Raw genomic sequence first — 27,566 nt, 5'->3', positions numbered from 1 at the left:
AAATATTAAAAAATATATTTAATTTAAATATACTATATATATATATATATATATATATAAAGGAGGGTAGTTTGCAACATTGTTCAGCCAAGTGGATATTATAATAAAAAATTGAATCAAAAGATTAAGAGTTTTTAAATTTGAAAATAAATTAGATTTTTTAAAAGAAAAAAAATCATTAGTTTAAAAACAAAATCCACAATAGAAGAGTTCTAAATGAACTCTTACTTTAATTTATCATTTTCAGTTATTAAAAAATATATTTAATTTAAATATATATTTAAATTTAGAAGTATCGATAATTTTTAAAAAATAATACAAGATACTATTTATATTCAATAATAACTTTCAAAAATACATATTTCTAAATGAACTCTTACTATTTCATAAAGTTACATTAGAGTTATTTACACTTGATTTAAATATTAAATAAATAAAAAAAGATATGACAACGACAACAACGACGACGACAACAACAACAACGACAACAACAACGACAACAACACCAACACCAACAACAACGACAGCGACAATAGCAACATTTATAACAACAATAACAGCAACAACAACAACAACAACAACAGCAACACCAACAACAGCAACATCAACAACACCAACATCGACACCAGCACCAGCAAAAAAACAAACAATAATAACAATAATAATAATGATAATAATAACAATAACAACAAATAATAATAATAATAATAATAATAATAATAATAATAACAACAACAATAACAGTAACAATGATAATAACAATAATAATAATAATAATAATAATAATAATAATATATATATATATATATATATATATATATATATATATATATTATATAGTTCACACTCCGAACCTACACCCTGGACATGATCGGCACTCGTGAACCAACGTTGGTCCCCAAGCGAACCCTTGACATTGTTGAATACTTAGCGGAAGACTTACTTAAGAAAAATGAGACTCCAAGTGCATAATTAAACTCAAAATGTCTCAATAACAACTTAACTCAAAAAATATCTTGAAATACTTAGATAAACATAAGTAATAGTCTCAAAATATCAACAAGGAAAATAGTGAGAGACTCCTCAACTTCTAATTGTCTATGAAGCGTCTAAGTACTAAGATAGATGTCGGGACAAAAACCCAGACAATTTAAAAAACAAGAAATAAATGTGAATCCCTCCAAAAAATAAGGAGGCTCACCAAAGCTAGCTAGAGTGCAAATTGTATCAATGAAGCACATATTGATGACTCTGAACACCTATATTTACACCATAAAAAGATGCAGGTCGACTGACATCAGTACATTGAATGTACGAGTATGTAAGAGGGAAACTAAAACAATAGACAACTGAAATGATAAAGCTGGAAGACATACTCACCTCATCTCAATTCCAATACAAAAGCAACAATGAGAGATGCAATATTTAAAACATTATAAAAAAGGAGTCATAAACTCAATGATGTATAAAATTATAATAAAATACTCTTTACTCTTTTTTGGGAGATTCTACCGACAACCATCACTATGAGCTACGTGATGATATAACGTCTCACCCACACTGTCAGAACTGTCATATACCTTGCCAGGGTATAGAACACCTCAACTAAGTGGATCACTAAGCTATGCTTAAAAGCAACAAGGAGTTGTCTAAAAAGTACGATCCTTTACCCATGTTGGCTACATGGTTTATGAGGAATGTGAGTTGTCTAAACTCATTTACATATCGATACTCAATACTACTCCCAATAATATATAAACTCATGTTCAAAATTTTAAAACACAACTCTATCTCAATTTGAGGGAATTACTCAAAAGATCCTCTTGAAAGAGGTAATATTGTGAAATATCTCTAAACTCATAAACTCGTTTAGAAATCACTGTTTCTCTCTTTTAAATGTAGAAGTGTTACATTTAGGGAATATTTAGTTCCCTTTTACTCTTTTTCAATCATGAATACAACTCTTATTATTCTCATATTTACCTTCTCAAGACTTAGTTCAAAACCATTACTGATTACAAAAGAATCCTCAAAATGACTCAAAAAGATTTCTTGAACTTTCCTCTTAAACTTACTTTAGTTTGAAATGTGAATTAAGACATGTGATTCGGACATGTAGGATCTCTCAAGAATTAATGGAGACTTTGAAGCTAATTCGAAGAAGAGAATGCAGTCACGATTCAAAGAAACACGTCCGAAAATAAAGCACGGGAAGAAAAGTGACCAAACAATGAACAACTCAACTCAAGGACCTTCATGTATAACATGTGGTCCCATATTTAAGAATATAATCTCAAAAGGATTAGGAACTAAATACTCAAGAACTTAGAACTCGAAGATGCTACTCCTCTCAAATATACTCAATTTATGGAGTTTATGCGAAATTATGGGCATGAACGACTTGACTCAATGTCACGCCCTAAGCTACCCTCAAGACGCGGACACAGGACCTAGGATCACAAGTGACCCCAAGCTACCCTTAAGCTGACATATCATAAGCATACTTAACAAATACTGAAATATATAACTAATGCAGAAGCTAAATCATGAGTTAAACTGAAATGATAGAGAATACCCATAAACTGTTTGAATATATGATGATTGAGAGTTTAAGAACAACTGAAAAGTCAAACTCAAACACTAAGGATGATTCTAACTATGTCTGAAATAAAGCCTCTACTGACTAGAAATCCTGGGACATGCCCCAACTAAGTATAATGCCCATAGAGGAGACTTACCTACGGGTCATGTAGTTCTGGGACTATAAGGGTGTTTGACCCTAGTCAACTCGGTATTAAGCTACTCCCAATTGATTATGTAATTAACAATTTATGACTGAAGTAATACTGGATAGCTCAAAATACTGACATGCAAACTGAGAATGCAACATTAATAAACTGATAATGAGACATTCGTAAACTGAGGCATGCATATATAGCCATGCATATATATCTGAATTAACTAACCTAGTATGTGTAATTCATGGACTAAAGGAACTACATAGCTAGGGTTTTGAATTTATGGAAGAATTTACATAAAACGATACTGAATTCATGACAATCTGATTTGGATCATTCTAACAACTAAAACTCAACAATTTCTAACATTCAAGAAACCCTAGGTCTAGATAACATCAAGGGAATCAAACTTCTGATTGAAATCTTGGGAACTAATGGGTGAAAGGAACCCACTAGTGAAATCCCACATACATGGTGTCGAATTCCACGGAGAAATCTTTCGATTTCGGGGCTGAAACTAATGAAAACTTGTTGCGTTTTGGAACTAGGGCTGGTCAACTTCTTCTCCTTTATTTCTCTGGTTTGATCGATTATTTTGAGAATGAAAAGACTAGGGTAGGTTCTAATTAATTTACTAGGCTAAAACTGACCAAAACCACGTAGTTTAAGGGTTAAATGATGTAGTTTAGGGGTCCAACACATAGGGAAAAAACCAAATGACCCCTGAGTTAAAAGCTGTCGAGACCACCGACGGGACTGACCGACGGACCGTGGGTGGACCGATGGTCCATGCTATTCAACCATCGATGGGAGACTGGGACTTGAATTTTGGGTGTCTGAACCACGGCCTAGATCACGGACCGTAGCCTGACCTACGGTCCGCAGGTCCTGGCATAGGTCCAAACTTGGTCAAAATTCCTAGGCCTTCTGGGGAGGAACTACAGGTGGCCATCCACGGACCCCACCTACGGTCCGTAGGTGCCACCGTTGGTGGCACCTGCAACTTCTGGAATTCTGCATTTCTGGTATGTCTAAGATACAATGTGTTACATTATCTCCCCTTTGGGAACATTCGTCCTTGAATGAAGTCTCAACTAGTTGAAAATGGAGGGAAAGAGTTGCAACTCTACTACTAAAGACTAAAAACTGATTTTTGACTGAACTAAGTTCCAAGAACATGCAAATACGCTAAAAATGCAAGTACAAATTGAAGGAACATGATACTAAGACTGAAACTACATATGAATGACTGGAAAAAAATTTGGAGAGGAAGTATTACCTCAAGCTGGAGTGGAATCGGAAAGAAAGAGATGAGGATACTTGACCTTCATGACTGCTTCTACTTCCGAAGTAGCTCCCTCTACGGACTGATTCCTCCACAAAACCTTAATTGAAACGACTTCTTTGTTTCTCTACCTTCTAACCTGACAATCAAGAATCTCAACTAGCACATTCTCATAAGTAGAGTCGTCAAAACGGGCTTAGCCCATGGGGCCGGCCCAACCCAACCAGTTATTAGGGTAGGGTTAGGATAGGATTTTTCAAATCTATTTAAAACTAGGGCTTATAATCATTGTCCATATAAGCCCTTGGCCCTTAAGGCTTGATCGAGGTTAGGCTAGGGTTGGCCCATGGGCCAAAACTTTTTATTGAAGGGTAACTTACAATAATCTCACTAGTATATAATCTAATCACTTAAATACACGCAATGTTGTAATATTATGAATCTTACCAGATTTTGGTACGTCCAAATAATGTATCTCAGAATATATAGTCTCAAAATTAGGTTAATTTGTTCTAAATACACTCTATCCAAGTAGATTCACATGTATTTAGGATACATAGACGAATCTCGCGCCCTCGCCGCCCTCTCATCTTACTTGTCACTCTCTTATCTCGCTCGTGTATTTGATATACGAGAGACATGCTAATTATACAAAAAAATTTGCTAGTGTTATTGAAACAACACCATTGTTTGTCATATTTGATTTGAAAATCTTCCCATTTTCTTGATATTATAGGACTATAATTTTGAAAAGAAAAACATGAAAAAAAAAGCTGGACCGCCCCAGCCCTCGGCCCTTATTGGGTTGGGTTGAGCACTTTCATGCACTTCCAAATGAAGGGTCGGCCCGCCCTAGCCCTTTAAATTCCTTGGCCAGCGAGGCTTGGGCCGAGTGGGGTTGGGTAGACCCTTTTTTACAGCTCTACTCATAAGTGAGACTATCCTTCACAGCCACACGTCTAAAGGTACTATGGATGCTGGATCACCTACACACTTCTTCAACAGCAAAATTTGAAAAATCGGACACACTGTTGCTAATTCTGCTGGTAACTCTAACTCATAAGCTACTTTTCCAACTCTTTTCAAGATCTTGTAAGGGCCTACATATCTAGGACTGAGCTTCCCTTTCTTGCCAAATCTCATCACCCCCTTCATAGGTGACATTTTCAGGAAAACCCAATCATCAACTTGAAACTCTAATTCCATTCTCCTTACATCTGCATAGAACTTCTGGCGACTTCGGGTTGTCTTAAGTCTATCTCTAATGAGTTGAACTTTCTCCATAGCATCATGAATTGAATCTAGCCCTATCAAGACTGCTTCACCTACTTCAAACCAACCAACTGGAGATCTACATCTACGCCCATACAATGCCTCATAAGGTGTCATCTAAAAGTTGGAATGATAGTTATTATTGTAGGTGAACTCTATAAAAGGAAGGTGATCATCCCAACTACCCTTGAAGTCGATCACGCAAGCTCTCAACATGTCATCTAAGGTCTGAATGGTACGCTCTGCCTGACCATCCGTCTATGGATGAAATGTTGTGCTAAGATTAACCTGAGTACCAAGACATTTCTGAAATGACTTCCAAAAATGAGAGGTAAATTGAGGACCTCTATCCGAGATGATAGACAAAGGAACCCTATGCAACCTGACTATCTTATTAATGTAAAGTTTGGCGTAGTCCTCCGTTGAATATGTAGTCTTAATAGCCAAAAGCGCACCGACTTAGTGACTCTATCAACTATCACCCAAATGGAGTCAAGCTGTCTGCGAGTATAAGCTAAACCTGTGATGAAGTCCATGTTGATCACTTCCCACTTCCAAGTAGGAATGTTGATCTCTTGAGTCATACCTCCTGGTTTCTGATGTTCTACCTTCACTTTCTAATAATTGGGGCACTTAGCCACAAAATCTGTTATATCCCTCTTCATGCCATTCCACCAAAAGACTTCCCGCAGATCATGGTACATCTTAGTGACACCTGGATGAATAGAATACATGGAGTTATGGGCTTCAGCAAGAATCTGCTGTCTCAACTCACCCACCTTAGGAACACATAATCGACCCTGATAGCGAAGCACATTATCTCCCTCTTAGGAAAAAACCTCAACTCTCTGTTGATGAATTGCACCCTTCAGTTGAAGCAATATAGGATCACTGTCTTTCTTTTCTTTGACCTCCACTACTAATGAAAATTCTGACCCATTCTGAACTGTTACACCACCATCTAATATGCTCATAAGACGAACTCCTAAGCGAGTAAGTTTGTGAAAATCTTTTGTTTGTTCCTTTCTTTCTCCCTCAACATGTGCTACACTACCCATAGATAGTCTGCTAAGAGCATCTGCTACCACATTGGCCTTACCAAGATAGTAATGCACACTCAAATCATAATCCTTTAGGAACTCAAACCATCTTCTCTAGCGAAGATTCAACTCTTTCTGGGTGAACACATATTGAAGGCTCTTATGGTCTTTGAACACATCTACGTGAACACCATACAAGTAATGTCTCCAAATCTTAAGTGCAAAGACCACTGCTGCAAGCTCGAGGTCATGAGTTGGATAGTTCTTCTCATTCACCTTAAGTTGTCTAGAAGCATAAGCTATAACCTTACCTCGCTGCATCAACACACAACCTAGGCCGACTCTGGATGCATCACAATAGATCACATAACCGTCTGAACCCTCTGGTAGAGTCAAAACCGGAGCTGTAGTCAACCTGGTTTTTAGTTTTGCGAAGCTTTTCTCACAATCATCTGAACACTGGAACTTAACCTTTCTCTGAGTTAACTTAGTCAATGGAGAGGCCATAGATGAAAATCCTTCCATGAACCTTTTGTAATAACCAGCCAAAGCGAAGAAACTTCTGATATCAAAAGGAGAGGTAGGTTTGGGCCATTGTTTCATTGCTTCTATTTTCTGAGAATCCACTCGGATCCCTTTGCTAGACACAATATGCCTAAGGAAAGCTACTGATTGCAACCAAAACTCACATTTGCTAAACTTAGCGAACAATTGGTGATCTTTTAGAGTTTGTAGGACAACCCTCAAATGACTCGCATGTTCTTCCTCATTCCTAAAGTAAATGAGGATATCATCAATAAAGATGATAACGAACAAGTCCAAATACTTCTTAAACACCCCGTTCATCAAATCCATGAAAGCCGCAGGAGCATTGGTTAGTCCAAATGACATAACTACAAATTCATAATGACCGTACCAAGTTCTGAAGGTTGTTTTCGAAATGTCACTATTTCTGAAGCTGAGGTAATGATAACCGGATCTGAGATCTATCTTTGAGAAATGACTAGCACCCTGAAGTTGGTCAAACAAGTCATCAATCCTGGGGATGGGGTACTTATTCTTGATTGTGACCTTGTTCAACTGTCTATAGTCAATGCACATTCTGAGAGAACCATCTTTCTTTTTCACGAATAACATTTATGCACCCCATGGGGAAATACTGGGTCTGATGAAGCCCTTATCTAGAAGGTCTTTTGACTGCTCTTTCAATTCCTTAAGCTCAGCTGGAGCCATTCTGTAAGGAAGAATAGAAATAGGCTGGGTATCTGGGAGGAGATCAATTCCAAAGTCGATTCCCCTTTCGGGAGGAACTCCGGGAAAATCTTATGGAAACACTTCTGGAAACTCATTAACTACTGGAACTGACTCAAGAGTTGGGATTTCGGAGTTCGAATTCTTGACCCAAACTAGATGATAGAGACATCCCTTAGAGATCATTTTTCTGGCCTTAAGGTAAGAAATGAATCAACCCATAGGCGCTAAGCTACTACCCTTCCATTCTAAGATTGGTTCGTCTGGAAACTTAAAACGAACAATCCTAGTTCTGCAATCAACTGAGGCATAATAAGAATGTAACCAATCCATGCCTAGAATGACATCGAAGTCTACCATTTCTAACTCTACAAGATCTGCTGAGGTGACTTTCTAGGAGACTGTGACAAGACAATTTCTGTATACTCGTCTAGCTATAACTGGGTCACCGACTGGAGTAGAGACTGAGAAAGGTTCTGAGAAAGTTTCTGAGAAAGTTTCTGGACTAACATCGAATTTGACTGCTATATAAGGAGTTACAAAAGACAGAGTAGCCCCTAGATCTAACAAAGCATAAACATCTAGATTAAAGACTCGTAACATACCAGTGACCACATCAGGAGAATCTTCCTGATCTTGGCGAGCCTGAAGAGCGTACGACCTATTTTGGCGTTATCTGCCACTTATACCTAATGAGTTACCCTGTTTAGTCGGTGAACTGCTGGTGCTGTTGAAGTTGTAGACTGAGCTCTACTATTATTGCCCCCTTGTCCCTGTTTAGCAGAAGGACAATCTCTCAACCTGTGACCAGACTGACCACACCCAAAGCATCCTTCATTTCCTGCAAGACACTCGCCCGGATGGTTCTTACCACACTTAGGACAAGTTGGGTAGGTTCTGGTGCCTGAAGCACTCCTCTGAGACTTAGAGCCTGATGCCCTACGTTTTTTGTCATGTCTGAACTTAGAGGATGGAACACTAGTTGATGAAGGTGCTGGAACTGAAGACTTTTGTTGAAACTACGAACGATTTCCACCACCCAATTTCTGTTGAGAATACTCATAGTAGCCTAGTTCTAGCCTTCTTGTTCTCCTTAGCTTGTTCTCTAAGCTTATCTCCCTCAACATGCTAAGCATGAGTCATGAGCCTAGAGATGTTCATATTTTCCAGCAACATATCATTCCTACACTTTGTCTTCACTAAGTCTGATACTCCTTACAGAAACTTGTTCATTTGAGCTCTGGAATCAACAACCATGTGAGGAGCATACTTAGAGAGTCAGGTGAACTTGAGTCCATACTCTTGGACTGTCATGTTACCTTGCCTCAAATTCATGAACTCATGAGCTTTTGCCTCTCTCAACTCTCTTGGGAAGAACCTGCCCAGAAAGGTCTCACTAAAGCATTCCCAAGCGATAGGAGCTGCATCTGTACCCCTGTTCTCTTTCCATTGAGTATACCCGATATGAGCTACATCCTAAAGCTGATAGGATGCCAATTCAACCCGATCATTCTATTTATCTACATCACTTCAAAGATCTTCTTGACCTCATCTACGATGTTTTGGGGATCCTCACCAATCTGTGATCCTAAGAACTCAAGCGGATTCATCTAACAAAATCTCGAACTCTAACTGTAACTGACCCAACATTAGCATTTGTCGAAACTGGAACTTGATGATTGTTCTAGTTGGTCACACTCTGAGCCAACATCTAGATAGCGTTTCGAAATTCAGCATTCGAAACTTCTTGATTTGGGACTGGAGGATCTGCGTTTGCATTTATGGCATTCGCACTCGTTGCGTAAGCTACGAGGAGGCATGATCTGAAATGCATAACTACAAGTTAGAAATGTGAAGTTGGATCATACCTCACGCCCGATAAGAGTAGCAAGGAAAGTGAAGTTTTCCTAAAACACTTCGTAGCCTCCCTCTCTTTAGATGTGGTGCACTTCACACCCATGAAAAAGACTCTACTTAGTGCGGATTTTTAGACATCCTAGGACACTTAAACGTAATGCTTTGATACCAAGTTTGTCACGCCCCAAGCTACCCTCAGGACGCGAGCACGGGACCTAGGATCACACGTGACCCCAAGCTAACCCTAAGCTGACATATCATAAGCATACTTAACAACTACTAAAATATATAACTAATGCGGAAGCTAAATCATGAGTTAAACTGAAATGATGAGGAATACCCATAAACTGTCTGAATATATGATAACTGAGAGTTTAACAACAACTGAAAAGTCAAACTCAAACACTAAAGTTGATTCTAACTATGTTTGAAATAAAGCCTCTACTGACTAGAAATACTGGGACATGCCCCAGCTAGATCTAGCAAATACTGAAAACTAAAGACTAAAACCAGAAGAAGATAATCATGTCAATCTTCCTTGAAAAATGAGGACTCACCACTGATGTTGTTGAACTGAAGATCGAAAATCGATCTATGCGTGATTTGGAGTTGAGAACCTGAACCTACATCACGAGAAGATGTGGTGCAGAGTATGCGTCAGTACTTGAAAGGTACTGAACATGCAGGATAGAGTAAAGATGAATAATAACATAACTGAACCAAAACATATATTTGAGCAATGATAAGGGATAAACATGATACTAAATTGAAAACACTGAATCATGAACTACTGAATACAATGATCAAGTTTATAACATGATGAGACTGAAATCTAATTGTGACTGATAGCATGGTCAATGCAATAGAATTTGGCTAAACTATGGGAGCTACTAATAACCGACATAAAACCACATGAGCTAAATGTAGAGTCCGATGTATACGCCCCATCGAGAGGACCCAATATACCCTGTCAAAGGTATAGAGGCATGACTGGCATGATCACTAAGTATAATACCCACAGAGGGGACTTACCTACAGGGCACGTAGTTCTGGGATTATGAGGATGACTGACTCTAGTCCACTCGGTATTAAGCTACTCCCAATTGATTATGTAATTAACAATTTATGACTGAATTTCTGTAATACTAGATAAGTCAAAATACTGACATACAAACTAAGAATGTAACATTAATATACTGATAATGAGACATTCGTAAACTGAGGCATGCATATATATCTGAATTAACTGAGCTAGCTTGTGTAATTCATGGACTAAAGGAACTACATAGCTAGGGTTCTGAATTTATGGAAGAATCTACATAAAACAATATTGAATTCATGACAATCTAATTTGGATCATTCTAACAACTAAAACTCAATAATTTCTAACATTCAAGAAACCCTAGGTCTAGATTATATCAAAGGAATCAAGATCCTGACTGAAATCTAGTGACCTAATGGGTGAAAGGAACCCACTAGTGAAATCCCACATACCTAGTAACGAATTCCACGGAGAAATATTTCGATTTCGGGGCTGAAACTAATGAAAACTTGTTGAGTTTTGGAACTAGGGCTGGTCGACTTCTTCTTCTGTATTTCTCTGGTTTGATTGATTATTTTGAGAATGAAGAGACTAGCCTAGGTTCTAATTAGTTTACTAGGCTAAAACTGACCAAAACCATGTAATTTAGGGGTTAAACAATGTAGTTTAGGGGTCCAACGCATAGGGAAAAGACCAAACGACCCCTAACTTAAAAGTTGTTTGGGCCACTGATGGGACTGACCGACGGACCGTGGGTGGACCGACAGTCCGTGCTGGTCAACCGTCGACGGGGGACTGGGACTTGAATTTTGGGGGTCTGAACTACGGACTGTGGTCTAACCTACGGTCCGTAGGTCCAGACTTGGACAAAATTCCTGGGCCTTCTGGGGAGGAGCTACATGTGGCCATCCACGGACCCCACCTAGGTCCGTGAGTCACTCTACGATCCGTATGTGGCACCTGCAACTTCTCGAATTCTGCATTTCTGGTCTGTCTAGGATAAGGGGTGTTACACTCAAGGATCTCAATAATAATGTAGACTCATGAATACACTCTTCTCATTCTTATACTCACTTACTCGAGTCTTGAAACAAATTATAATTAATTGTAGAAGACTCCTCGAAAAGACTCAAAGGGACTTTCTCAAACTTTACTCTTAACTCTATCTTGAGTTTGAATTACGAATTCAACAATTATGACTTTGATAGGCATGATATCTCAAGGATTAATGAAGATTTTAACTGTGAATATCAAGTAGAGAACATAGGTACGATTCGAGGAAATGCACGCGAAAAGAAGGATGGAAGGGTAGGGAGCCTGGCGATCCTGACCTACTGAGTTGTGCGGGGCAACAACCCTAAAATTACTAACCAGTGTTTGGGGCGCACTTAGTTTGTGGTGTTTATGCTTTTTGATTAATGTTAATATTGGGTTTGAGTTTCAGGTTCATGTCTATCCCATATGTTTGTGCAAATGTTTTGCTATAGCTAATTGAGTTCTTAATTTTTAAGTGTTTGTGTAGGTGATAGCCCCAGTGGCCATGAGTATCAAATTTGCTTCTCTTAGTGTGGTGTATGCCTTCACAGTGTCTTATGATGTCAAAAGGGGGAAGTGCATGCTTGTGTAATATTTAGGCCAAACCCATCGGTGGCCCCCGAATGTTGGCACCGAGTTTCACTTAGATACCTCACCTAGGCGATCTTCATTTTAGACACCTCATGTAGGGTTCTGTTGTGTCATTTTGACACTTTTTGCTGACATGTCAAAGTGAGTGTGATACACTCAACAATAGCGCGTGAAAGGCTTAATTTAGCCATTTTGTATTTTATTTTCTCTTCTTCTTCTCCATTTTTCAAGCCACCACCCCTCACCTTTTTTTCAAGCTTAAACTCCTTCAATGGAGGTCAAAATTTTTATTCAAATTCGTTTTTAAGTCATTTTTCTTCTTCTTCTTCTTCATTGTATTACTTTTTTAAATCTACCATCACCTCCCTCCACTTTTTGCCGGAAAAATGGATACCAACACCCATATTTCATATTTATTCTCTCTTTCTTTCTTCCTCTCCCTCTTTTCTTCCCAATAAACAACACTAAAAAGAAAGAAGAAGAATAAATATGAAAAATAGTAAAAGAAAAGAATAATTTTTTTGAAAAGGCACAAAAGAGATTTTGAGTGTAATGAAAAAAAGAGATTTTTTTAGAATAATATTTTTATTTTATTTACTAAATAAATTTTAAAATAATTTTTAAATGAAAATAACACATGTAATTATTTAATTGATTGTTTGCCACGTCATCAACGAGTGTATTACACTCTCCTTCAATTTTTTGTTTATTGTCATAAAAGTGTCAAAATAATATAACGGGACTCTACATGAGGTGTCTAAAATGAACATCGCTTAGTTAAGGTGTTTATGTGAAACTTGTTGCCAACTTTAGCAGGCCAACGATAGGTTTGGCCTAATATTTATAATCCAATTGGTCTAAATTGATCCTCTAATGTGTTTGCTTTGTGTGTTGTGCTTTAAGNTGTTGCTAAATTACACAATGATTAACCACAAATTCTGATTTGTCACTATTGTATCAACATACTTTTTGTGACAAAAAATTTCGTGTCCAAAATTTAATTAATTTTAGGACAAAATAGGATTCGTCACAGAATGGGTACATAGTTAGTGACAAAATAATGTGTCACTAAGAACTTTAAATTCATCACTAATAGTACTCAATAAATGGCGCCAACTTATTTTTTGGTGGGAAATTTTAGTGGACAAAACTTTGCTACGAAATTTTATGTTTCGTCCTTAAAAGTATGTGCTTCATGTATTTAAATACGAAATATAATTTTTGTCACAAAAGGTAAACCATTGGTGACGAATTTCATGTCGTAGCTAATAGTTTCGTAGCTATATATCATATTTGTTGTAGTGGATCTTCCAACAACACTTGTGCACTTAAACAGAGAATTACAAGTAGAATACAATCAAATAGAGGGAGTTCATATTTGAGTGATTTCTGATTATGAAGTGCAGTCAACACAAGGAAACAAGAATTGAAGAACTGATTCATAGGCTTATGTTTTATAGTTCTTAAGTCAAGTTTGCTTGTATTGAATTTTTATCGAGTTGTATCTTTAATTTTTTCTAGATCGAGTGAAGTATAAACTGGAGTAGGAATAGAGTCTTCAAGTTGGGGCAACTTAAAGACTTGGGAACATAAACTTTGGGAGATTTGTGTTGGAGTTTAGGAATTAGAGTTAGTTCCTAGGATTGCAAGAGTTGTAATCTGAATTCATAACTTGGAGTGGAATCGACGATCTAGTTGGTTCTTGATGTCTAGGAATTAGAGTTTATACTTCCTTAGGTTACATAGGTTTGTAATCTTTTATTGAGGCTCGGAGTTTAATGAAGTGGAGTTAAATTTTACAGAGGTGTAGGTCGTGGTTTTTTTACCCTTTATGAGCAGGAGTTTTCTGCGATAAAATATTGTGTCATTACTTTATTTGCTTTATATATGTAACTGTTGTAATCTACAAAGGAACAGATAGAATATACATGTTCCTTAGGCAAATCTGGGGATCAGTATTCCAACACCCTTAACTGACCAAACTTAGGTTAATTAATTAAAAAAGGAAATGAATACTAAAAGATTATATAAACGTCAAAGGAAATTAGTTAGAAAACATTTGTTTGGGTCTTGAAATCAATAACACTTTTAAACCTTGACAAACTCATGAACTTGAAGTAAATAAAAAAAAAGGTCATTCCCTTAAAAAAAATGATTGCTGCTCAAGTAAATGAGTGCACTTGGAAAACATTTTTGAAACAAACTTTAAGTTAAACAAAATGTTGCTCTTTTATTTAAAATAAAAATAAAAATTGGAAGTTAAAATATACTGCTACATATGGTAAGAAGAGCGTTAATAATTAGATTAAATTATGTCATAACCTAATCATCTAACCTCTATTAGCTATTACGAAAAAAAAAACACATAACCAAAATACATGAGCAAGCTAAAACAAATAAATGACTAATAATAATGATATGAGCATCCATTTAAGTGACTCCAAATGAGTTCCGCTTTCTTTTGGCGCTATTTGGGTAGTCTAAGATGTCAACTCCATGTGCGATAGGATGGTAACGTTAAGTTTATGAGACTCAAATTTTGTGAGAGTCCCTAATTGAGACTCCAATTTTGTTCTCAAAGTTCATCCAAATAAAGAGAGTAAAAGATTAGCAATACTATTCAACTTTAAACGATATTGAACGAAAATAGATATAACCAACTAAAGTCATGCCCAAAAAATACAATCCGACATGAATATCATGCAAGCATCGGACAAGATACTTTGAAGACTTTTGAACCACCCTCGAAACAACCAAGCCACCATACACGTCTTTTAGACATAAAATTATTTTCCAAGTTTAACAAATTTAAATCACAAAGAACTTACCTTTTAAGCCATGAGCTTTTGACATTAATTTTATACATAGCCAATACTAAATATTTAGAAAAAAAATAGAAACTTATACATCAGAGTAGAAAAAGATGCTTAAGCTTAAGTTTATATGTAGCTTATACAGAACAGAATCACGGGCAACTTGTAATCATGATATGCTAACCTTTCACCGCTTAATTTCTAACTATGCAAAAAATGGAAACGATCTCCTTTAAACATACAATTTCAATCACAATGACAATAAATATATATATTCTATATTTTATATGCCAACAACATGAGACTAGAGCCGTCAAAATGTGTTTGGCCCGCTAGGCCGGCCCAACCCAACCCTTGAATTAAATGGGGTTGGGCTAAGCTTTTTCAGCCCATTTAGAAACGAGACTTTTTAGCCCAACCTCATTTGGCCCGCTAACCTCGTAGTCTCAATCCGCATGCCTCAGAGGCCAGCCCGTGGGCTGTGAATTTTAAAAATATTTATTATATATATTTTAAGTAGTGTTTTATTTGTTAAGGTTTTGTCAATAAATATTTTTAAAATATCAATATAAAATCAAGTCTAACTTTTTACGTATCTTTTACATTTTAGGGCCATTAGTCCACTAAATTTTCTTATTAGCCCAAGTTTATTACTCCATTATAACTATGAATCTTTGACCTCTTCTACTTTTGTTTTTTTGCCTAATTTTTCACTTCTCCTTAATTGTCTTGTTTATGAAAATAGTGATCATGTTTGCTCGGATGAATCTTATGAATATTGTATCTTGGCCATTATGTTTTTGTTTTGTAAATATTCACTGAAGTATGTTTAATTCATGAATGAATTTCTATATGTATTGATGTCATGTTCATCAGACATCAACGTTCATACTCTTTCTAAGNCTTAATTGTCTTGTTTATGAAAATAGTGATCATGTTTGCTCGGATGAATCTTATGAATGTTGTATCTTGGCTATTATGTTTTTGTTTTGTAAATATTCACTGAAGTATGTGTAATTTATGAATGAATTTCTATATGTATTGATGTCATGTTCATCAGACATCAACGTTCCCACTCTTTCTAAGAGGGCAATGTTGTCCATTTTTTGGTTGAAGGGCCAACCCATCCCAACCTGTTGCCCGCTTAGGGTTGGATTGGGCTGCTATTTTACAGGCCCTTTAATTAATAAAAAGGGTCAGCCCGTCCCAACCCATTTGACACTCTATCCCATTAGGGTTGGGTTGGGCCAGTCCATTTTGACAGCTCTATAGGGAACGAACACTGCACTATATAGTTGTACAAGATGTTACATGAATTGTACTGTGTTTTTGGACTTTTATCTTATTGAGATAAAGACAGGTTTACTGATACTTTTATTTTGACAAACCACGTGCGTTTTTTCAAATACCCATAATATTATACATCTCTCCACTCCAATTCTCTCTCCTTCAGTGGTACAACTCTTCAAATTTATGTGGGTAATTTTTTTATTTTTTCTGTACTTCTCTTTCTTCTTCCTTCTTTCACCAGTTTTTTTGTGTTCTATTTCTCTTTTATGGTGTGCATTTATTTCGTCTTTTTACTCTCTCCAAGAATGAAATGTTACAAGTATCTTGCAACTGTAACTTTTTTTTTTGCGTAAAAGTTTATGGAGTATGTACTTCTCCCAAATTTTTGATATGTTCATGTAACAGCAAAGAGACTTCTGGACAGAATGACACTAACATAAAAAAAAGTTTTGATGACCTTGCTGACAACCATATGATATTAGAGTCTCTTCACTTGGTAAGTTCTATTGTCTTCTTCTCTTCTATATGTAAATCTCAAAAATTGTATTTGAGATTTCGTAGAATTTTCTATATTTCTGATTTAGGAGAATGACAATGGCTTAGTCAGTTAACAAATGTTACCCCTTAAGTATAACATTTACTTGATAAAAAGTTATATCTTCCCCGACAAACAATGTTTCAAAGTTTGTACAATACACTCTGAAACTCAGGTTTGGATATTTTCCATTTCAAGTTATAAGACTTAAAATTTTCATCTTGTGATGCATAATTTCAAGTTATAAGACTTAAAATTTTCATCTTGTGATGCATAATTTTAACTTTAATTTTAGTAACTTTTGATTCTCTTCATGTCTGTCTCTTGGTATTAATTTCTTCTATGTTATCCCTTTCAATCAATTTCTTCTTTTGATCTGTATCGTTCTTCTCACTTGAAATTTTTTGTCTCCACAGTCTGTGGGAGCTATATGTTCTCTTCGAATAGTGTTTTACTCTTTTTTCTGAATACATTACCATTTATGAATAAGCATGCTACTTCTTTATGACTTCGAGATTTATTTTTCTTCTATAATAACGCATCAGTCTTTGCATAACTGGGATGACCTGATATGGTAAATTACCTCTATTTATTTCATACTTTTTGGAAGATACTTAAGTTGGCCTTGATCTTTGCAAGTAAAACCATTCTTCTTTCTGAATGCATTTATTTTGCTTTTGCTCACTAGGTATCTATGTTTGCTTATATCTTTATTAATTTACTTCCAAATATAACTAAACTTTGGCTATTTCCTTTCCACTTAGTATAAGTAATACTGAGCATAATGGTACATACTTTGATTATTGACGTTTGAAGCCTTTGATAGTGTCAAATATCCATCCATGAATATGACTGATGCTGCTAGGCAAGTTTCAGAGACCATGACAGAAGTTTGTGAGTGCAACAAATGAAAAGATGGTGAAATTATTGTTTTAGCGAGAGGTATGTAGTATGTATTATTACATTCGAGTCCTGCACTATATATATATATATTGGGAGTAGTGATGAGCACCTATATGGGGATGAGTTCAAATAACTTACACCCCTCATAAATCATGTAGCCAACATGGGTAAAGGATCATATTTTTAGACAAGTCCTAATTACTTTCGAGCATAGCTAAGTGGATCCACTTAGTTGAGGTGTTCTATACCTAGGCAAGGTATAGAACAGTTCTGGCAGCGTGGGTGAGACGATGTATCATCACATAGCTCATAGTGATGATTGCCAGTTAGAGAATCTCCCAACTTTTAAGCCAGTTTGACCAGCTTAAAAGCCCATCCAAACAGGCTCTTAGTATCTTTTATTTATGAAGCTTTAAACATTTCATCTTTTGTTATTGCTTTTGTATTGAGTTGAGGTGAGTATCTTTCCAATCTTATCCTTCTAGTTATCTATGCACTCAATCTTTTCCTTACATACTCATACATTCTAAGTACTAATGTCATTCGACCTGCATCTTATTATGATGCAATCACATGTGTTCAGGGTCAGTGCTTCGTTGAGATCACCTGCACTCCAGTTAGCTTTGGTGAGCCTCTTTGCTTTACGGAAAACTTTGCGTTTATTTTCTCGTTATTGTTGACTAGTCGTGGGTCTTGTCCCAATATCAATATGAGTATTAGAGGCGTCATAGACAGTTAGAGTTGATGAGTCTCTCAGTATGTTCCTTTCTGTTTGAGATTTTGAGACTATTATTTATACTTTATTAAGTATTTCCACACATTTATTTCAGTTGAGTTTAATTATGCATTTAAAGTTTCCTTGTTGCTTGAGTAAGTCTTTCGCTAAATAGTCGGTTAGGTCAGGAGTTCGCTTGGGTACCAGCGATTGTTCTTACGCGCCGGCCACGTCGAGGATGAAGACTTGGGGCGTGACACATCAAGAGTTCTTGCTCTGCCTATCCTCCTACTTCTTATTTTGGGGTCATAGAAAGATATGAACAACATACACTTTAAAGCCCTACTATTAAATTATTGAAAATGAAAGTGGCTTGTCCTCACTTATAAAAAACAACCATCCCTCCCCTTACAATATCTTCAAATCATAGATGCTTCTCCTGTGGTTATAAATATGTGTCACTCAAAACTTTATTTTTCTTGACTGCATTATTGAACGAAAGAGAAAGTGATGATTGAATTTTTCCATAAGATTTAATGGACTAAGAAAGAGAAATTAACATTGTTACTTAAAGATGAATAAAAATTTCTAATTTTTAGGAAGAGTATAATATGGTATGAGAAAGAAAAGAATAGAAGGAAAAATAATAATGTGCATTATGGTATAATATATTTTGGTATGTATTTAATTATCAAAATTTTATTTTAAGACCAAAGTTTTATAAATACATGATTTCGAGACAAACATTGTATATGGAGTTGTTTAAAAAATGAAAAAAACTACTATATTTGGATGAAAAAAAATACCTTTCCCATGGCATCACCATCGGTCAGATTTACATACCTAATTTTAAAAGAAATACTACTATTCCAATTAACACTATCACATGGGTTCAATTCATGACAATGCCTCAAATCCAAATCCCTCAACAAAAATAATAATTTTATGTAATGCTACCGTTTATTTTAAGCATATATTAATTATATGATTAAAACAACACAATGAGTCAAATGATTGAAATAATACAACAAGTCATCCAGAAGCAATTACTTTTTTCAACACTTTACCTGCTAAAATTCGACTTGAACAAAAAATATTTATCGGCATAAGTTTGATTTTACCGTTATAGGTTATTTGGTTTAGTGAAGTTTTAATATATAAGAAGGTATGCATTATTTTCTTGCATAAGTATATACTAAAAAGATTAAAAAGTCATTAAACTATAGATCAAAATGTCCCAAATAATATTTGTATCAAATAAAATTAACCTCTAAGTTCATCTAGCTATGAGACGAGGGAGGGAGTATATATTACTGAAATTGAAATTCAACAACATGCCAAGTCTTACACATATAATAATATTGATTAAACAACAATAAAATAAATCAGCCTAGTAAAATAGATGACTCCAAAACATCAATAAAGCAAACAACATGATAATAAGAAAAGATAAACAATATGAAATAAAAAGGTAAAAAACATTAAATAAATATGTAAGTAACATTGACTCAACAACAAAATAAAACATAAAATACTTAAACATAATTATTTTTTGGGATGCTATCATTCTTCTCTTCAATATTGTTGTCATTATCTTTTATTGGTTGATCTTCTTCCTGCAATTGTTTTTTACATTCATCAACTTTAGTCTTGTTAAGAGCAATTAGCTTTATCATACCTTTAAGTTCTCTAGCATCGAGTTCCAAATAGCTCTTTCCATTAATAACTTCATTAAACAACAACTCCATTTTTTTCTCCTCATTCTCCTGTTCCATTTTTATAATGTTTTTCTCTTGAGCCTTCATCTTTTTGTCAAGACTGTTTTCTTGTGTTTCAAGATTAAGCTTCCTTGTGTCCCAATCAAAACTTAAATAATTTTCGAATCTTTCCTTAGCTTGATTTTCCGTTGGCCATAAAATTTCTTCGCTTGGAGAGAAAATAACTATCCCAAGTTGTGCATCACACAAAGTTGACAATTCGTGTGCTTTTTTAGTAAAACATGCTATTTTTTTATAAAGGAGATTGTTTGTATTACCACCACTTGATTCTGTATTGTTCTCAAGGCGCTCCTTATTAGACATATTTTGTTATACTTAACAAAGAAGAGAACTCTTTATTTGAGAGAGAACAAATTACAATTGAGCAAGTTAAGTGAAGAATATAAATTCATAGATATAGGCCTAAGAATGTTTTTATTACCATATAATTAAGTAAAATATTTATGTATATTCTTAAAATATTAAAAAATCATTAATAGTTCTGAAAAATGTAATACATGAATTAGATTTGGTTCCAAGAGAATTCTTCATGTATTTTATTAAAATGTTAAAATTTTAGTTGTGATTTTGGAAAGTATAATTAATGAAGCAAATTTGGTTCCAAGTGAACTCTTTATATATTTTATTAAAATGCTAATAATTTAAATGTTATTTTGGTAAACATATTTCATGAAGCAGATTTGGTTTCCAAGTGGGCTCTTCATGTATTTTTTTTAAAAGAATTCTAAAGTCCAATTATTATTTTGAAAAACATAATCAATAAAGTAAATTTAGTTCCCAGCAAACTCTTCATATTTTTTCTTAAAATGTTAAAAGTCCAACTATGATTTTGAAACGTATAATCCATGAAGCAGATTTAGTTCTAAGTGAATTCTTCATGTATTTTCTTAAAATGTTGAAAGTCTAACTGTGGTTTTAGAAAGATCAAATTACAGTCTTACCCTTTCTTAAAGCCTCCAAATGATTCCAGTTGTTCAAATATACATAATCTATATATGGGAGTCTTTAAATACTCATGTTAATATACTTCTATCCGATTCAAGAGTCAACTTTAACTCTTTAGGTAAGAATTATAATTTATTTCAAAATCAGTTTACCCATGGTACAACGATCTCAAATCTCAAATTTCAAAAAAAATAAAAATAGATTGAGTCCGAAACTACCAAAAATGATTTCTAGAGTTAGGTGACCCCCTCCCCTCTCCCACCCTCAATTTCTACTATCATAATGCCATTAAAAACAAATAATTAGTAAAAAAAGAAGAAAAAACACAACCAAAATACATAAGCAAGTTAAAATAAATAAATACCTAAAATAAAAATAATAATATGAGTAGGCATTTAAGCGACCACAAACAAGTTCCGCTTGCTTTTGGTGCTATTTGGGTAGTCTAAGATGTCGACTTCATGTTCGGTATGATGTTAACGTCAAGTCTATGAGACTCGAATTTTGTGAGAGTTGCTAATTGAGACTCCATTTTTGCTCCTAAAGTTTATGCAAGTAAGAGAGTAAAAGATTAGCAAGACTATTCAACTTTAAACGATATTGAACGAAAATAAATATAACCAACTAAAGTCATGGCACAAAATACAATCCAACACGAATTATGCAAACATTGGACAAGATACTTTGAAGACTTTTAACCCCCCCCCCCCCCCCCCCCCCCCCCCCCCCCCCCCCCCCCCCCCCCCCCCCCCCCCCCCCCCCCCCCCCCCCCCCCCGGAAGTAACCAAGCCACCATACATGTCTTTTAGGCATAAAATTAGTTTCTAAGTTTAACAAATTTAAATCACAAAGAACTTACCTTTCAAGCCATGAGCTTTTGACATAACATTTTACATAGCCAATACTAAATATTTAGAAGAAGAAAACAGAAACTTATACACTAACACAGAGTAGAAAAAGAAGTTTTAGCTTATGTAATCATGATATGCTAACCTTTCACCACTTTCTAACTTTGCAAAAATGGCAACGATCTCCTTTAAACATACTTTTGCGTAATAATACAAGAGCTGCAAATGATTCAAATAGTCATGACCTACACTATATTTCTAACCAAGAAAATTAAATATTCTTTCCTTTTTAAAATATGCTTCATCTTAACAAATAAACACAAACAACATAAGATGCAGATTTAGAGAACACCAAATGAATATTCATTTGGAACCAAAAGGAAATTGATTTGATGTTAAAATCTCAAACTGAATCGGAACTATTACTTAATTCATAACGTCTAAAACATGATAGGAAAATGACTTCTATTCTAAAAGAAGACATAAATAATTTTTTTTAATATAACTTTATAAACATATTTTCTCATTCTCCAAACTTTAACATAATAAGTGATATATAAAAATAAACTTTACTTCTATTGGGAGATTTTCTATCCGACAACCATCACTATGAGTTAAGTGATGATATAGTGTCTTGTCCACGCTGCCAGAACTGTCCTATATCGTGCCGGGGTATAGAACACCTTAACTAAGTGGATCCACTAAGCTATGCCCGAAGGCTCTAAGGTATCATCTAAAAAGTATGATCTTGTATCCATGTGGGTAAGACATGGTTTATGGGGGCTGTGAGTTGTCTGAATTCTCCCCCATATCGGTGCTCAATACTACTCCCAATAATATTTACTTTTGCTCAATGTATACAAACATTACTCTCTCTTTGGTTTGAGATAATTGTTCAAACTATCCTCTAAAAAGAGGTAACTGCTCTGAATTCATTACTCGTTTAGAAATCAAAGTTTCTCTTTTCTCAATGTAAAAATGATAAATTTGGGAATCAATAGTTCCCTTCAGCTTTACTCAAAATGTCTCCTAAACTTTCCTCAAAAACTCCTCTTTACTTTCTCAGAAAATCAATTTAAGATAATTGTTTGGTTAAAAAGATTTTCATCAATAACTCAATGAATACTCAAATAATAGGGTTCATGCTCAAAAATAGGCATGAATAATCAACTCAAAAGTCTCAATGCATAATATATAGCAACTCAAAAATTAGGAATTGAAACTCAAAATTCAACAGCAAATTCATCTCAAGAATCATAAAGACTAAGGATGTAACCCTAGATTATTCTTTAATTATAGAAAGTAGATAAGAACTCAGTCCATCACTATGATAACTTTACATACCTGGAAAGAACAAAGTTCTTGACCAAATCAATGAAATTTGAATAACAATAGAAAATCCCAGCTTTTCTCCTCTTGAATCCTTTCTCTAAGTTTGAAGTTTTAAAGAACATAAAATAATGTTTTAACACTATTTATACCTTAATTAGGTGAAAAAAAGGTCGTGGTTTAGGCTTAGAAAGGGTGAGAAAAGACTAAACTATCCTTCTTAAAATTAGCAAAAAAACCTTCTACAAATCCATCTACGGGTCGTGGTTTGACCCACGGACTGTAGATCCCATATGTGGATTCTATATTGAGTTATTAAGGCTAAAGAGTCCATTTACGGGTCCAAACGATGGCCCATAGGTGGACTTACGACCTGTCAGTTGGATCCGTAGGATTTGGGTTCAAAAAGTTGACCCACAGTAATCTACCGATGACCTGACAGGACAGGTCGTCATTCAACCTATGGCCCGTCGGTTGGGGGGGGGGGGGGTCGTCGTTCACAAACTCAGAAAACTTTGGTTTGACTTTCTTTGGTAAAATGGTCATAACTTTTTACACCGAACATGAAATGACGCAAACTTGGTGGCATTGAAAAGAGGACTCAAAGACCTTTAACTGGGTAGGTCATAAGCCACCCAATTTATTATGTACTGGGAGATATGATCGTTTGAACTTGACCACACTAGAATCTTATGTCAAAACCTAATCAGAAATGAAGCTTTCAACTCAACTTTGTGCTAGGGGGTTCTTGTGACATTAAGTAATATCCACATCCATTCTAACACCAAAGAAATGACCCTTACACATATTACTAACTTAAGAATCACCTGATTCAATTTTACATGCAATTAAAGAATGGTTCGGGCCTTAGTTTAGAAATTTTCAAGGTGTTACAATATCTCCCCCTTGGAATCATTCGTCCTCGAATGATGGATGAACTAAGCATGGAAAGGGTAGGGAAATGTTTAACAACCTACATTAATGCAAAATACGCATAAAACTCATGAACTCAAAACAATAAAGGAGGGACTGAATTGAATGAGTACCTTAGGAAGGGTTAATACCTTGGACTGGAACTAACTCGGAGGAAAAGAGATGGGGTATCTCTTCTTCATATCCTCTTCGGCCTACCATGTAGCCTCCTCAACCAACTATATTTTCCACAAGACTTTGATTGATGCAACCTCTTTGATTCTCAACTTACGAACCTGACGATCAAGAATCTGGACTGGAATCTCCTCATATGATAGGTTTTCCTTGATACCAATATTCTCAGTAGGCACAATAAGTGAAGGATCGCCCAAACACTTCTTTAGCATATAAATGTGAAATACCAGATGGACTGCTGCTAACTCTGACGGTAGCTCCAACTCATAAGCCACTGTCACGACCCGGGAGTATCCCCAAGTCGTAACATGCGTATTNTAACTCTCTCATACGAACTCGGAATCGAGCAAACTCGGTGGCATTGGAAAGATCGTTCCAAGGGCTTTCCAAACATAACTGGAACTACTCCTGGATCATCCTGAGCTAGGAGTTATGACTGCTCAAAGTTGGCCAAAACTCACTGATTTCCACACTTGGCAGAATTTCCAGATTTTGAACTTAGCCAATTTCCAGATTCTGAACTGTTTTTTTTTTTTCGAAAGTGACTACTTCCAATTTATGCTTAAACTTTAAAAATTCATACGTTAGGCTCTAGTTTCACCTATCTATTTTTAGGGTCGCTACAGCCACATTGCCAACTCTATTGGATATCCTATAAGGACCAATGTATTGGGGACTAAGCTTTCCCTTCGTACCAAATCTCATAACACCTTTCATAGGCAACACCTTCATATAGACCCAATCATTAACCTCGAATTCCAAATCTCTTCTCTCAACATCTGTATAAGATTTATGACGGCTCTGCACTTTTTTCAACCTTTCTTGGATAATTTTAACCTTCACCATGGATTAATAACTAAGTCTGATCTTATCAACTTAGCTTCACCAACCTCAAACCAGCCAATAGATGATCTACACCTTCACCCATAAAGAGCCTTATAAGGAGCAATCTGAATACTTGAGTGATAGTTGTTACTGTATGCAAACTCTATAAGAGGTAAGTGGTCATCCTAATTCCCTTTGAAATCAAATACACATGCTCTCAAAATATCTTCGAAGGTATGAATAGTGCGATCTGCTTGACCATCTGCCTGAGGATGAAAGCCATTGCTAAGGTTTACATCTAAACCCAAACTTTTCTAAATGACTTCCAAAACTGAGTGGTGAATTGCACACCCCTATCTGAAATGATGGACAAAGGGACTCCATGAAGTCGTACTATCTCGCAGATGTATAAACTCGCATAATCTTCTGCTGAATTTGTAGTCTTTACCGATAAGAAATGGGTTATTTAGTCATCCGATCTACAATCACTCAAATCGAAGCATGCTGCTTGTGATATTGGGGTAAGCCAATAATGAAGTCCATATTAATCATCTCTCACTTTCATTTCGGAAGAGCTATGTTCTAAGCCGCACCACATGGTTTTTGTTGTTCTACCTTGACTTGTTGGCAATTTGGGCACTTAGCAACAAAATCTGCAATGTACCTCTTCATATTATTCCACCAATAGACTTCTCTCACGTCATGGTACATCTTTGTGGAATCTGGATGGATCGAATATCTGGAACTATGAGCTTTTGCCATGATCCTCTCTTGGAGCTCATCAACCTTTGGAACACACAATCTACCTTAATATCTCAACACATCATCTCCACCTTGTTCAAAAGCCATCACATTCTGCTTATGAACATTTCCCTTTAGTTCGAGTAAGAGGGGGTATTTTTCTTGTTTCTCCTTCACTTCTAACACTAATGATTTACAGCCCCATTCATCACAACAACTCCACCTTCATTGGAATCTAACAAACGGACTCCTAGACGTGCAAGTTTGTGAACTTCCTTAGACAGCTCGTTCTTTCCTTCCTCAACATGAGCAGTAATCCCTATGGACAACCTGCTCAAAGCATCAGCAACAACATTAGCCTTACATGGGTGATAAATGATACTCATATCGTAATCCTTGAGCAACTCTAACCATCTCATTTGTCTGAGATTAAGCTATTTTTGATTGAAAACATACTGGAGACTTTTGTGGTCTATGAACACATCTACATGAACGCCATAGAGGTAGTGGCACCATATCTTGAGAGCAAAAAATTTTGTTGCCAACTCGAGATCATGAGTCGGGTAGTTTCTCTCGTGAATCTTAAGTTGCCTAAAGGCATAGGTTATAATCTTACCTTTCTACATCAACACACAACCAAGCCCGACTCTGGAGGCATCACAAAAGATGACAAAACCTTTTGTACCATCTGGTAGGGTCAACACTAAAGCAGTAGTTAACCGAGTTTTCAATTCCTGAAATCTTTGCGCACAAGTTTCAGACCATTGAAACTTAGTTGTTTTCTTAGTCAACGTAGTCAACGTGGATGAAAACCCCTCGACGAACCTTCTGTAGTAACCATCCAATCCCACTAAACTCTTTATATCAGTTGGAGAGGTGGGTCAGGGTCAATTCTGCATTGCCTCAATTTTCTGAGTGTCGACTCGAATTACTTTTCCAGACACAACATGGCTTAAGAACGCCATAGATTCAAGCCTGAACTCACACTTAGAAAAATTAGCATATAATTCTCAATCTTTGAGAGTTTGGAGGACAATTCTGAGATGATTGGCATGATCATCCTCATTCCTAGAGTAGATCAGGATGTCGTCGATGAATACAATAAAAAACATATTCGGATACTTCTTAAATAATTTGTTCATAAGATCAATGAATGTTGTAGGAGCGTTATTCAAACCAAATGACATACCAAGGAACTCATAATGACCATAACGGGTCATGAATGTTGTCTTAGGGATGTCACTTTCTCTCACTTTCAACTAATGATAGCCAGATATGAGGTCTATCTTAGGAAAACAAGTGGTACCCTGAAGTTGGTCGAAAATTTCATCAATCTTCGGAAGGGAATACTTATTATTTATGGTGACCTTATTCAATTGATGGTAATAGATACACATCCTAAGGGAACCATTTTTCTTCTTCATAAATAAGACCGGAGCGCTCCAAGGTAAGACACTAAGTCGGATGAAACCCTTATCAAGAAGATCTCTTCACTGCTTTTTTAATTGTTTTAACTTAGCTGGAGCCATTCTATATGGCGGACTATAAATGGGTAGAGTAACATGAAGGATATCTATTTTGAAGTCTATTTCTCTCACATGAGAGAATCCGAGAAGATCATCTGGA

General features: G+C 35.7%; 2 protein-coding genes across 2 annotated transcripts in view; both read right to left on the bottom strand.

Moving 5' to 3' along the window:
* Window positions 1-27,566, bottom strand: part of LOC125858923 (uncharacterized protein At4g15545) — a 954,564-nt gene that overhangs the window by 508,067 nt on the left and 418,931 nt on the right. The window lies entirely within an intron of this gene.
* LOC125869340 (MADS-box protein SOC1-like) lies at window positions 19,903-20,448 on the bottom strand. Its single transcript, XM_049549946.1, has one exon. The coding sequence runs from the start codon at window positions 20,446-20,448 to the stop codon at window positions 19,903-19,905; it is 546 nt and encodes a 181-aa protein (XP_049405903.1).

Source organism: Solanum stenotomum, chromosome 1 (genome assembly GCF_019186545.1).
Source record: "Solanum stenotomum isolate F172 chromosome 1, ASM1918654v1, whole genome shotgun sequence".
Lineage (NCBI taxonomy): Eukaryota > Viridiplantae > Streptophyta > Magnoliopsida > Solanales > Solanaceae > Solanum > Solanum stenotomum.
Note: the sequence above shows the minus strand (reverse complement) of the source record. Positions and strands in the feature narration are given on the sequence as shown.